General features: G+C 36.2%; 3 protein-coding genes across 3 annotated transcripts; 2 read left to right on the top strand and 1 right to left on the bottom strand.

Annotated features, from left to right (window-relative positions):
• Positions 1–2,002: 2,002 nt before the first annotated feature.
• Positions 2,003–4,706, top strand: LOC105962168 (uncharacterized). The gene is made up of 6 exons (XM_012986455.2): positions 2,003–3,222; positions 3,588–3,707; positions 3,795–3,911; positions 4,039–4,128; positions 4,243–4,350; positions 4,482–4,706. Exons 1-6 carry the CDS (start codon positions 2,245–2,247, stop codon positions 4,572–4,574), a joined length of 1,506 nt encoding a protein of 501 aa, XP_012841909.2. The 5' UTR covers positions 2,003–2,244; the 3' UTR covers positions 4,575–4,706.
• Positions 4,707–4,921: 215 nt separating this feature from the next.
• Positions 4,922–9,634, bottom strand: LOC105962169 (putative WD repeat-containing protein C2A9.03). Its single transcript, XM_012986456.2, has 10 exons — positions 9,387–9,634; positions 8,867–9,045; positions 8,616–8,780; positions 8,438–8,524; positions 7,976–8,110; positions 7,764–7,874; positions 7,282–7,373; positions 6,651–6,756; positions 5,899–5,985; positions 4,922–5,787 (listed from the first exon to the last, which is right to left on the bottom strand). The coding sequence occupies exons 2-10, from the start codon at positions 9,011–9,013 to the stop codon at positions 5,374–5,376; spliced, it is 1,344 nt and encodes a 447-aa protein (XP_012841910.2). The 5' UTR covers positions 9,014–9,045; positions 9,387–9,634; the 3' UTR covers positions 4,922–5,373.
• Positions 9,635–10,685: 1,051 nt separating this feature from the next.
• Positions 10,686–13,125, top strand: LOC105962172 (Phosphoglycerate mutase family protein). The gene is made up of 5 exons (XM_012986465.2): positions 10,686–11,031; positions 11,180–11,279; positions 11,366–11,545; positions 12,145–12,262; positions 12,538–13,125. The coding sequence occupies exons 1-5, from the start codon at positions 10,806–10,808 to the stop codon at positions 12,604–12,606; spliced, it is 693 nt and encodes a 230-aa protein (XP_012841919.2). The 5' UTR covers positions 10,686–10,805; the 3' UTR covers positions 12,607–13,125.
• The last annotated feature ends 8 nt before the right edge of the window (positions 13,126–13,133 follow it).

The following is a 13,133-nucleotide window of genomic DNA, read 5'->3' as shown; positions in this document are numbered from 1 at the left end:
AATTACATACACATAAAACAAATACAATTATAACAAATACAACGTACTATAAAGTTCCACATGTCAATACCATCCGAAGTTACTAGTAATACCATTCAAAGGCACTAGTAATACTATTATGGCATATGACTTATACTACAGGACAATCAAACATTATACTTCTAGTACCACATGTCAATACCATCCGAAGTCACTAGTAATACAATTCAAAGGCACTAGTAATACTATTGTGGCATATGACTTATACTACATGACCATCAAACATTATACTTCTAGTACCACATGTCAATACCATCTGAAGTCACTAGTAATACCATTCAAAGGCACTAGTAATACTATTGTGGCATATGACACATGCTACAGAACCATCAAAGATTATACCATCTAAATGCACTATTAATACCATTACTGCGCATGACACATACTATAGAACCAGTACGAAAAATACAATAAGCCTCTTTCCCATATCCTATATGAAACCCTTGTTAGGACTCAAAATGCTTTGGGGACATGCTAATGTCACCGAAGAATAATACCCATGAGAAAACTGTTACAAAATCATGAAATTCGACAACAAATAAATGATCTTTGCAAACCCAAACAACAGAACAACAAATATTGGAACCGATTTAATGATTAGGGGAAACACCGAATACAGTCGAGGCATAATACCCATGAGTGGATATGTTCAAAATCATGAAATTCTATAACAAATAAACCTTTTTGCCCTGCTTAAGCAACACCCAAATGGGTCTGTTTCCAAGAAAATGAAAAAAAAAAAAAAAAAAATCAAACCTTGTTGTTTGCCCTGCTTCACCATTGTTTATAAATGGGTTTGTTTATTTTTTATTTTTTTGTTCGCTTTATTATTTTTCTGTGGTTTGTTGATTCTTCGAGCTTCGTAATTTCTTCCTTCTTTGTTCTTCGTTTCTTCTTGGTTTCTCTGTTCTTCGTTTCTGCTTGGTCTGAAAATGGGTATAAGAACGGTGGTTTTTTTCTGCGCCTTTTTAGCTTCTTTTTTGTTGTTTGATTTTTGAAATGTAACGGGCAAAGAGCGTGTAATACAAACGGCGCGTTGGAAGTTGTAAAGAAGTTATGTAAAATTAGTATAAAGTAAAGGGTATTTTAGTATTTGCACATTTTATTAGGGACTGAACTGCATGTTAGGCGCGTGAGTAGGGACTGAATTGCTTGGGGAAACTACCTAGGGACTGATCTGTGAGTTGAGTTTTGGATTAGGGATTTATCTGTAGTTTCCCCAATTATTTTTTATTTAAAATATATTTTTCTAAATTGCGATTAAAGCGTGAAAAACACACGTGAAATATCTAAAATGCCCTTCATTAATTAATTTTGTATTTTCTTTTTCTTCTTCATTTTTAGTTATAATATGACAAAAGACCCCTTATCTTCCCAAACATGTGATAATCTTCCCAAAAATTACAACACAAAATTGAAAAAATATCCTGCTCAACCTCTGCCCTCTTCTCGCGCGCACTATAGCTCCGTCCGTCTACATTGTTGCCGTTTTAGCTCATTGTCTGAACAAATGGATGTATCTAATGATAGTCAACAAACATGCGTTGAAGTGCTAGAAGGTTGTCGCCGCCAGAATCACCATCTCTTTGTCATTGCAATCCAGATCGATGAGGAGTTTCTTGCTACTATAGCAGAAAAATGTGGAGCTACATATTCAGATTCATTAATTCTTCAGTACGAATGAAAGATTGTATGTGTCGGTGACAAGCGACGAAGACGTGCGTACAATGTAAGTTTCTTTTATTATTAATTACTCTCTAAAGTTTATTTTATTATTGATTATTCTAAAGTTTAGTATTTTATTTTGTTAAGATGAGAAATTATCAGCATAAGATGCAGAATATTAGTGAAAATTAAATTAATCCCATTTAATCAATTCGGCCCAATTAGGCCCATGTGAGAATAATGCTACAACACAACAGCTAATTATATAATAATATAATTTATAAGAAAAAGAACCGTTGCCCATTGGGACACAGTTTATCATATCTCCCTCCTAACGGCTAGTTTTTTCAGTCATTCAATTCCTCTTATTTTTCCTTACATTCGATCCGACGAAACAACCTTCTTCTTCTCTCTTCTTCCTGTCGAAAATCTCTTACAGTGAGTGGTTTTTTTATGTGTTTCTTCCATCCCAACGCGTTCGATTGTTTCATAGTTACCCAGTAATCACTGAATTTTGGAGCGGAATTATAAATTAAAAAAATGGCTGAACCAACCGCCGATTCAACGGCGGCGGAGCAAGCTCCGCCGCTCACCATCCGCCGTCCACGGGTGAGAGAAGTCAGTTCCAGGTTCATGTCACCTTCAATTCAGTCGAACTCAACCCCATGCCCTTCCGGTTTGCCGCGCTCCAAATCCACCCACCACCGCCACCCTACCGCCGCCGCCGATGAAAATCAAATCCCCGAAGTCAATCGTAGCTTCGAAAAATTCCCCTCTTCAATTGCACCAACCGCAGGGAGGAAACCGCACCAACAGCAGCGGACGAAGCAGCAGCAGCCGCCCAAAGAAAACGGAGATCCCAAATCCGATATTAGGGTTTTATCCAGACCCGGCACACCTATTGCTATGGGTACGGACAGAGTAATTCCGTCTAGATACAAACAACTTTCGAACACCCCGTGCCGTTCGAATTCCCTGAGTAGCAGCAGCAATGGCTGTGCCGCCGTCACGGCGGCAGCCAGGCTGCTGCAAGAAGCCACCTCCGATGTGCAGAAAAAGCTCCCAAAGATTTCAACTTTGAGCCGTGACGATATGTACACCTCTAGTAGCACCAGTAATTGTACTACTACTACTTCAAATCAGGGCAGTTCTTCGTGCCCTAATTCTCCACTTTGCGTGCCGAGTACTAACAAGGTACGGAATGTTCCGGATACCCGTTCGTCTATGCCGGATGCTGGTAAATGGCTCGGAGATAGGATTTCTAGCGGCAAAACGGGAGGTGATTGTGCAAGATCGCTGAATTTTTCGTCTTCTATGAAGATGGGGGGAGGTATTTCTTTGCCTCCACATCCTTCGTCGTGTATAAGGTCGGGATTGGATTTGAGGAAAGGAAAGAAGGGGTCCAATTGTCAAGAAGATGTGCATTGTCTTAAGATGTTGAGTAACCATTATTTGCAATGGCGTTTCGCGAACGCGAAAGCAGAGTCCTCCGTTCTTGCTCAGAAGCAGGAAGTTGAGGTTCGTTTGCCATATTTTTATCCGTTGAGTGAATTTATTGTCCCAATCTTTATCGTTCACTCTTGTGCTCCTAAAAACATTAGCTAATTTGATAAAGATAAGGGCTTGCTGATTAAGTTGGCTAGAATGAAACTCGACTTTCTAGATTTGTATGCACATCACTGAATCGAATCATAGCATTTGTGTTTGCTAGCCTAGCGCATGAAATTTGTAATATTGTGTTGCATTCCCCTGTTTCTTGAAATCATCGAATCAACCCCTTTTCGAACTATCATTTAAAATTCAGTAAAAGATGTGGAAGTGTTTATCCCTGTATTTTTTATATTATGCATTTCGGTCATTCTTTTTTCTGTTGTCTTATGCAGAGGAAGTTGTATTCACTAAACGGAAAGATATCAGATATACGTGAAAATGTCAAAAGGAAACACAATGAACTTGCAGTATTGCGACGAATAAAGACTTTGTCTACAATTGTTGAAGCTCAAGTAAGCTCTCAATTGTCTTATGTTTTCGGTTTTCTCCATTCGTACTTTGTGTCGAAAACTCACGTGCTCTTATTGTCTTGTTATTAGATGCCGTATCTTGATGGATGGGCTGATATGGAAGAGGATTACTCTGCTTCTCTAATAGGCACGACAAATGCATTGGTCAATTCCTCAACCAGACTTCCCATCAGTGGAGAAGTGCGGGTGAGATTTTATTCTATTTCATTCTCTACTATCTACTTTAAATTACCAATTCCGATTGCCATTTGTATACATGTTTCGATTTTTGATACCTTAATATAGACTGATTGATGAGAGGAAAATTTTCCAGGTTGATGTTGGAGAGCTGGGGGAGGCTCTGCACTCGGCTTTCAAGGTGGTCGAACTGATCGGTTCTCATATTCAGAGATTTATTCCAAAAGTAAGATAATTATCAAGCATTATTTGTTTGTTTGATAGAATTTGAGTTATTTCTCTCTCAATGAATCTTGAACAAGAAATCTGATATAACTTCAAACCTTTTTCGTCTGTGCAGGCTGAAGAAATGGATACGTCAGTATCTGAACTAGCGAGGATGGCTCGTGGAGAAATAGCTCTCGTTGAAGAGTGCGGAGATTTACTATCCAAGACATCTATATCTCAGGTACATACCCGATGCGTAGAATTTTTTTTCCGAAAGTTTACTTTGAATATTGCTTTCTTTGAAGAAATTTCTTCTCTTTCGAATGTGTGTTTTTTTCGTCGTAACCTGAGTTTTACATATTATTTTTGCAGGTGAAAGAATGCAGCCTAAAGAGTACTGTAATACAAAATAATAGAGGTATTCAATATCAGAACAACGACGAGAGTCGAGATACAGAACCGTAGAGAGAATCACATCCTTTGAGTGAAGTTTGTGCAATGGAAATACAAATTTCCGTTTTCATATATACCCTGATAAATATTGTAAAATCAATTTTGCAATGGAAATACAAATAAATGAATTTTTTTGTGAGCAAATGGCTTGAATTGAAGCCCTTCAAATATGTAAATAATGTTCGTTTCAGATATAGAGAATGTGCAAACAGTTAGAATATCAAGTTATTAAGCCAGAAAACTCCGCTATTCATTCGTCTTCTCGTGTCTCGTTAAATGCTCAGTATTCGGGGGGTGGAAATCGAACGAATCAAAATCAGCACTTTCGGGAAAAAAATCAAAAAGATCAAAAATCGAGATGTTCCAATAGATATATATATTTTAGAAAAAAAAACATAAGCATAATAATACGTTTCGACAGTCTGTAAATATAGCAATTCACAACACCAATAACTCTGCAGGGCAAAGTTTTCACAGAGCATCAATGAGTAACGAAGTTCGTCTCGATTCACACTTGATTCATCTAAGCTAAGACTATTATTGACAACGTGTAGTAACTCTGCTAAACCTAATCTACATCACACATTCTCTCCCAAAGCAAAGCAAAGCCCCCTCTTATTAGCTACTTCACTTTCATCTGAATCCATAAACATTAATAATACAAGTACGGTTTCCATATACAAATAACCTTTCTTTTCTGCTTTTGGTGCTGAGTTCGATAAATCTTCTGTGCTGAGATTCGGCATTATTCAAAGATAAACAACGGATTTGACCAATAAAAGCATGCAGAACTCACAAATGGTTGTTGTATTCACATTAGTGAGTCCAGGTATGAATAGTTTCTGCATCTGTTGTACTGAAGGAGACTGCCATAAGTACGATCCCAAATCCCAATGAAGAGTGAATCTGTATCGGGACTGAACGAGACTCCAGAAATCTCACCAAAAAAGTCGATCTCTTGTTCCTTTTCATACCCGTTTTTCACGTCGTAAACGTGAACAAAGTCGGCTGGTTCAGCCATAGCCATGAACTGACCATCGGATGTAAACCGGATGGATCGGATGGCTCCCAAGTTTCCTTTTAGTACAGCAACGGATTTTGACAGGTTTCTGAAATCCCACACTCGAGAAGTTTTGTCCTGGTTTCCTGTGGCGAGTGTGTAACCGTTTGGGTGCCATGCAGAGGCGAAGGAGAAATCCAAATGTCCACGTAGATGCGAAATAGTCTACAAAAAAAATATAAAAAATTGAGTCTTCATAGTTCCACGGGAAAAATGATGAATCGAATTAACAAATCTTGATTTACGAATATCGCTTGAAGGAAGTGAAATAGGTACCTTTCCAGTTGATGAATCCACCAACATCCCGTCAAGATTGTCCCCAACAATCGCAATAACTTTACCATCTGGGCTGAGAGAGGTATGCTGTAAATAAAACAACAAGTTATTATCATGATATGCATTTATACCATTAGCTAATCAGATTCAGCTACTATACACATAAACCACATCATACCACTCAGGCGTGTATTGACATATTCTATTGGAAAGTACTCAAAACACTTCATGTGGAATTCCCAGTATTTGCAAGTACTGGAGCAGATTTATGGACACTAGATAATACGACTCAAAGGAGATAAAGTGATATATTTGCATAGTCAGAACGGCAATCAGTGCCAACTTGAAAACTACTACCACAAAACTTATTCCACACAAAACCACATGTCATAGTCTACTTGAACAAAAAGCAACGAGCATAGAAAACCTATACAAGTTTCTTCTAACAACTTCTGATCATGCGAACTTTGAGAAGACATTTACAATATGACATGTCATGTCACTGACACATTAGCAACATACTCAACTGGGTTTTCCTCAACTGCTACATTTATCAAGTTCCTGCTAAAACATAATAGCAACTCAAAAGCCAAAATAATCACAACTTGGCAACATGTGCAATGTCAAGGAACTACCAACCGGATACTTAAACACCCATCTTTCCAATTATTTTTTTGTTTGCCCATCGTTGTCTGAAGATAGTTCTATTTGTCAGCAAGATAAAGAGAAAATTGTTAAAGGAAAGAGCTTACATTAACAGGCCATGGGTAAGAGAAATGCTTAACAAGCTGAAACCTCTCCATGTCAAAGTCCCTTACTCCACCATCGTTATTTGAAGCTGTGAAATGAACAGAACCACTGATGGTGGTTCAAAAACAATTAATTTCAGAATATCGATTGATATTAATGGCAACTAACAATTTTTTAGCACTTGATGTGGATGTGCGTGTTTAAGTTTCTACACAAATTTAAATTTAAGCGATGTGTTTGTTAACACAGTTTTCTTAAAATTATGTCTCGTATTTATTCAAACTACGAATCAAAATAGGCAAATTCATAAAAAAAAAAAAAAGAAAAAAAAAAACTTCAGAGATAAATGTGGAGAAACAAAACGGGGAGAGAGGAAACAAGTTACGTGTAATAAAACTCTTACGAGCTAATTAGATGCGGCCCACTTGGGTACTACAAACTGAGGTTATCAACATTTTGATTTATGACGTCATCACATTTAATAGCTCAAAAAACCACTTGGAAAGTGCCCAAGTGAGTGACATGAAATGTTTCTCAATTATATTACGTCAAACTGTATCTAGTTTCTGCTTGTGAGAGAGATTAGCAAAGGAAATCAGTTGAATTAGTGTTGGAATGAAGAATGAGGTTTACCTTGGACCATTATAGATCTCGATTGCATTTGTTATAGCATTATCATCATAAGTTGTCCTCGTACAAAAGCTAACACCAGGTCTATCTAGATCCTGCATTGAAAGAGGATTACTTCAACGAGCTATCGACAAAAGAAAAGAAAGATTCTAAAAGGAGCCTTTACTATTGCTCATTAATTGGAGTTGAACATCTCTGTGTTAGAATATAATCTATAGGCCAAGTAGCTTATATTCCTTCTATAAAAGAGGCATGTAAAGAGATCAAATAGCTGAAATCAATGAGTTCCACCGAAATTTCACCATATCGAGTAAAATCTTGAACGGAAGACATTAGCAAAGAAAAGGATCAAGTTCATGGGGAAGGTCACAAGCATAAAAGTAATCTGATGGATTTTATTAGCAGTAATTTTCATATGAGGAAATGCACCATATGCGAGGGTCCAAAAACATCATGACAAAACTATCATAAAGAACGAGAATTACCTTGCAAATAAGCTCACCCTGGAATCCTCCAGCAATCAACAGATTATCACGAACTGCCAGAGTACTTATTTGTGTCTGAGTAAATCCTTCCAGTAAACTTCCGGGGTGTTTCTATGGAACGGGGTAAATCAGACCAGGTACGATAATTCCAAAAGGAAACAAGAAAATATAAATAAAATGTTTTGAACACATGATTCTTTTAAGAAATGCACCTCACGGGGAGCCACATGGCCTGAAACATTAAGAACTTCACTTTTTTTAGAACTCAAGGAAGACCAATGAATGATGGAATAATGAGACATGAGGTAGACATCATGCTTCGACCTCGCCCAAACGAGATTCCTTAACTGCAAAGACAGAGAGCAACATCAAATAAAAGTCAAATCCATATAATTTGTACAGATGTGCAAAAAACATATTTCAAATAAATGTCACATCCTCCATATATACCAATCTAACAGCATCAATGTCAGAAGAAAACAAAATCAAATCTATTTTCACTAAAGAATGGTGTGCAACAACACAATCTTACTTAAGTATAATAGAGTATTCTATTTTGTATAGCAGCTAACATAGACGAAAAACAACTGAAAACTACTCCAGAACCCACAATTGAATTTAGAGCCACTCAATAAGAAGCAACTGAAAACATAAAATCAGGGCATATCATTTACCTGAAAATGAAGAATGGTCGATTTTACAGATCTGGTGTTCTGCCAGAATTCATAATACGATCCACCTTTCCTAGTTAACTTGCACTCCTGAGAAATCCGAAAGGAAAATCAAGATCAGCTAATAATTCAATTAAGGTATAAGAAAGCTGCATCCCTAACATTTGAAACTGAATCTTACCTTTAGTGCCTCTCCAGACTGAGGTATATTCTCATAATTCTTATAATGCTCTAATCTAGTTTGCCTATACTTCTCCCTGGATATGCTTAACCTCTCCCATGGGATTCCTTGGATATCCTTCCCTCTCCGTGCCTCAGCGGCACAAGTATCTGTAATCTTATGGTCCTAATACCACATTAAGGTTAATTTATATCGCCAATAACCAAAAAAAAAAGGTAAAATAAAAGAGAATGTACTAATTATACACTGACCAAATGATCGTATTCATCCTCTTCTTCATCAACATCAGACTCCGAGTCTCCCATTACTCTACCAGCAAAAAGCACGTCTTCATCCGCATCGACCATCTCATCGACATCTGCCGCCGGGTATTCCATAACTTCCTCATGATAGGACATTTCTCAATTATTCAACTTCTCTCACTTGCTAGCTGCACAAGAAGCAACAAATTAACAATTTGACAGCATTCACAATCACTGAAAGTCGAGAGAAAAGACAACAAGCTTAAATGTAAATTAATAAAATGGAAACAATAATTAATCATACAATTAACCCGCTTTCAACCGCCATGGAAAAGGCAAAACAAAAAACTCAAAATTTACATAAAAAAATCTCCGTGAATTTTCCGTGACCAAACAGAATCTGAAGCATCAAAATCGGATACAAAAATGAATATAATAATAAATTGGTGAATTCGACCAGAGCATCTCAGAAACGAAACCCTAGTCGGAAAAAAAAATCGACAATAAACAATAGAAATTGAAAACTGACCAACTCTAAATTCCGATCTTCAATTGATTGATATCACTTCTAGCGCGAGAAAATTGATTGAGGAACAAAAAAATTAAGAAGAATCAGAGTATCGTGGCTCCGATCGAGAGGAAATCGGGCGAGATCTCCGTGCCTCGTATGAAATTCAGCGACGGGGATCTTGTCTGCAGCTCAATCTGGAAAGCGCTAAATGTACGACTCCCAGCCGATTTATTTCTTTATTCTAATAAATAATAATTCATTGTGGTAAACGAATTACGATATTTATATTTTTTTATTATTTATTTATTTATTTATTATTTATTTATGTGTAGTTTGCCTGATTTATTTATTTATCTCGTAATGGATAATTATTAATTGGATATTATTCACAAACCACAATGGGTAAAATTATGATTGTTAATATCCGTCGAAGTTGGAACCGAATTTTCGAATTCGGTCTGTTTCGATTCGAAATTCGAATATTTTTTATTATATAGTCGTGGTTATTAAAATTTTACGATTTACGGTTCAAATCTTGCGATTCGATTCCTACTTAAATCGATTCAAATGCATGAATAAATCTTACGATTACGATCTTTACGATTTGAGGAGATTTAAGTTTACTGTATTTTTTTTATAAAATTCAATTAAAAAGTTATTAGACTTTGATTATAAGCACTTAATTCGATTAATACATTATTGTCAACATTTTCTCCTCCTAAAATACTATTAAAAAATCACAACTATTTTTTAAAAACAAATGTTTAATGTATTTTAATTAATCCTCATAAGGCATTTGTATTTTTTAACTCGTACTTTTGCACGCCACGATTTTTAATAAAATAAGTGAGTTTGTATTAGAGGTAGATTGGTTTATATTTAATTTGGTCAATTCTTTATATTTTTTATATTATTATATATATTTTTGTGAATCATGGTGATTTTTATTATTAATAACATCAAATATGAAAATTGATATAGATGTTATAACTTACTGATTTTTTTGTGTTGAAAATTTTGTTAAAAGTTAAAACACCTATTGAATTTCGATTTTAACAGGTCAAAATACAATTTTCCATAAATTATAAAAGAAATAGATTTTTATTTTTACACTATGTTATTTCTTTATAATATTATATATCATGATTATCTGAATTATTTTTTAGAGAATAAAAAATAAAAAATATTACTACTTAATATTTGATTTACCATTTAACAATACCCGTGTATACTAATATTTTTTATTCCAATTTTAAAATTTCAAAAAAACCAATTATATTTACCAAATTGGAATACATATTCTAGATTCCGATTTTAATTTCAGATAACATTTTTTTTCCTTAACACTCATAATATCAAATTATTATAACACAAACTGCGGAAATTGGTGACCAAATATTTCTCGCCGGCGATTTTTTTTAGCAAATTCCGACCGCCATGAGTGCCGCCGCGCTGATTCCGGCCACGAACGCCGCCGCATTACAATTTCCCTGTTCCGCGACAACCCGGAACAGACGAAAACCCCTCGTTTCAATCAGGAGTTCACTAGCAATCGAGACGGCGGAAGACCAGGCGTCGTCGGATACTCCGCCGGAACCCTTCAACCGCCGCCTGATATTGCTCCGCCACGCCAAGAGCTCCTGGGAAAACCGTTCCGTCAAAGGTACTACGTTTTTATCACTCTGTACCCAAAAATGGAGTGGATAATGTGGCAGTAGTGGTCAGTGGTCACTATTAATTTTTTGTTTGGATTAATCGTCTCAAATAAATTTAATTAGCAATTTTTTATAGTAATTGATGTCATTTAATAGATCATGATCGGCCTTTAAGTAAATCTGGAAGAGATGATGCCATTAAACTCTCGAAAAAGCTAGAAAAGTTGGGCTGGATTCCTCAGCTTATATTATCTAGGTTTGATTTTCCTCTTAATTTTCCGTGTAATTAAATTCGAATTCGTGATTGCGGAATTATATTCAGTTATGTGCATTTTGCTGTAGTGATGCACAGCGAACGAGGGAAACGTTGAAAATTATGCAGGAGCATGTACGAGCTTTCTTGGAAGCCGAGGTGCATTTCATTTCAAGCTTTTACTCGATTGCAGCCATGGATGGACAAACTGCGGAGCATCTTCAACAGGCTATTCGTAAATACTCTAGTGATGAGATCTTTACAATAATGTAAGTTCTGCTGATATTTTTGATAGCTCTTTGCACTCCATTTATAGGTGAAATATCGGGAGAATGTATCGTGCACGTATTTGAAACTCGTTGGTATTTCGAAAACACGATAATTTTCTGAAACCACGTATGTTTATGGTTTATTTTGTTTTATTGCTAATTTCTGTTTGGCTCGAGCGCAAAAAGAGCTTAGGCTGCGTTTGGCTTGCGTGATTTGTAATGAATGGATTTGAAATTAGTCCAAATAGGGAGGATTTGAAACGACTCCAAATGGGAAGGGGTTTGAAATCTCTCACAATTGGTAAAAATATAAAATTAAAAAAAATAAAAAAAAATAAAAAATAAAAAAAATAAAGAAAGCTATGAATTTGAAATTCCTTGTCAAATAACTCAATGGATATGTTATTGTAGATTAGAAATCCCGCTTTCAAATCCTTCCATCCTAATGCACCCTTAGGCGATTAGAGTTATTCAAATGATTTCGTATTTTATTTACCTCTCTATTGTAAGAATCTTCTCTGGTGTTTTCTTCTTGATATTTCTTACTAGAAAACGACGAATTCATGAAAGAGGTTGTATTCCGTCAAACTATTTTGTAGGTGTATGGGCCATAACAAGGGGTGGGAGGAGGCAGCCTCCATGTTTTCCGGTGCCTCTGTAGAACTGAAGACTTGTAATGCTGCTTTGCTTGAAGCAACTGGCAAATCATGGGAAGAGGTCACTCAATACTGTCTTTTACGTTGTAACTTTGCATACTTTGTATAAATCTTTGTAACAAGGCTAGATCTCTACGGGATTAGAACATGTGTAGTTACCGGTATGCTCCAATGGTAAGTAATGCGAATTCACAGGTGGCATTTAGGTCGGTAAATGAATAGCCAATTTCTTGTTAAATAGTGACACTAATGACTGTCATTTTGCACTTCTTTTTATCGGGTTTTTTTTTTCGGTAGCTCCATCTAACATCGTTTGTTTTTTGTTTAATCTCGCAGGCGTTTTCTTTAGCAGGATTTGGTGGTTGGAAGCTGAACGGCATTGTAAAGCCAGATACTGATCTATAGGAATTGTAAAGCACCTTCCTAGCTCTCTTTGCACTTGCTTTGTCCTCTTATGCACGAAGGATTAAAACACGAGCACAAAAGAAGGTCTCCGGAAACTATCACATTCTCCGTATAAATTTTGCTACCGTCGTCTAATCATTCTGCTATGGCTGCAAAGAGTCGAGTACGAGCAAGAAGACAAAGCTGTGACTGTTATCAATGGCTACCCTCCTGTAATGTATTTATTATTCGATTTACAGAAGTTTACTCCATCAGCAAAGGCAATCACAATGGAGATTTTAGTACCATCCATGGAACAAGACAGCTAAAGGTGGAATTTTGACCTCACCATTAAACTCTGCTAGAGTTTTCTTCACTGTGATTTATGTTCTTCCATGAATATTTGTTAGTTAAAAACTTCTAGGAAATATAATGGGATTCGCCGTGCGATGACAAGGAACAATTTTGTCGTGGAAATATGGTGTTCAACTTTGTTTCTTTTTCGTATATAAAGATTACTTCTAATATGATTCAGAAAAATCAAATCA

The sequence above is a fragment of the Erythranthe guttata genome, chromosome 8 (genome assembly GCF_056151865.1).
Source record: "Erythranthe guttata isolate IM_541 chromosome 8, IM_541, whole genome shotgun sequence".
NCBI lineage: Eukaryota > Viridiplantae > Streptophyta > Magnoliopsida > Lamiales > Phrymaceae > Erythranthe > Erythranthe guttata.
This window is presented reverse-complemented; position numbering and strand designations above follow the sequence as displayed.

Bases quoted from the DNA above. Each gene is read 5' to 3' on its own strand.
- LOC105962169 (XM_012986456.2), bottom strand. From the start codon at position 9,013: ATGTCCTATCATGAGGAAGTTATGGAATACCCGGCGGCAGATGTCGAT. The intron at 7,875-7,975 runs GTGCATTTCTTA...CCCGTTCCATAG, and splicing joins GCCATGTGGCTCCCCGTGAG to AAACACCCCGGAAGTTTACT. The intron at 5,788-5,898 runs GTACCTATTTCA...TTTTTTTTGTAG, and splicing joins TGGATTCATCAACTGGAAAG to ACTATTTCGCATCTACGTGG.
- LOC105962172 (XM_012986465.2), top strand. From the start codon at position 10,806: ATGAGTGCCGCCGCGCTGATTCCGGCCACGAACGCCGCCGCATTACAA. The intron at 11,032-11,179 runs GTACTACGTTTT...GTCATTTAATAG, and splicing joins GGAAAACCGTTCCGTCAAAG to ATCATGATCGGCCTTTAAGT. The intron at 12,263-12,537 runs GTCACTCAATAC...TTAATCTCGCAG, and splicing joins CTGGCAAATCATGGGAAGAG to GCGTTTTCTTTAGCAGGATT.
- LOC105962168 (XM_012986455.2), top strand. From the start codon at position 2,245: ATGGCTGAACCAACCGCCGATTCAACGGCGGCGGAGCAAGCTCCGCCG. The intron at 3,708-3,794 runs GTAAGCTCTCAA...TCTTGTTATTAG, and splicing joins CTACAATTGTTGAAGCTCAA to ATGCCGTATCTTGATGGATG. The intron at 4,129-4,242 runs GTAAGATAATTA...TCGTCTGTGCAG, and splicing joins TTCAGAGATTTATTCCAAAA to GCTGAAGAAATGGATACGTC.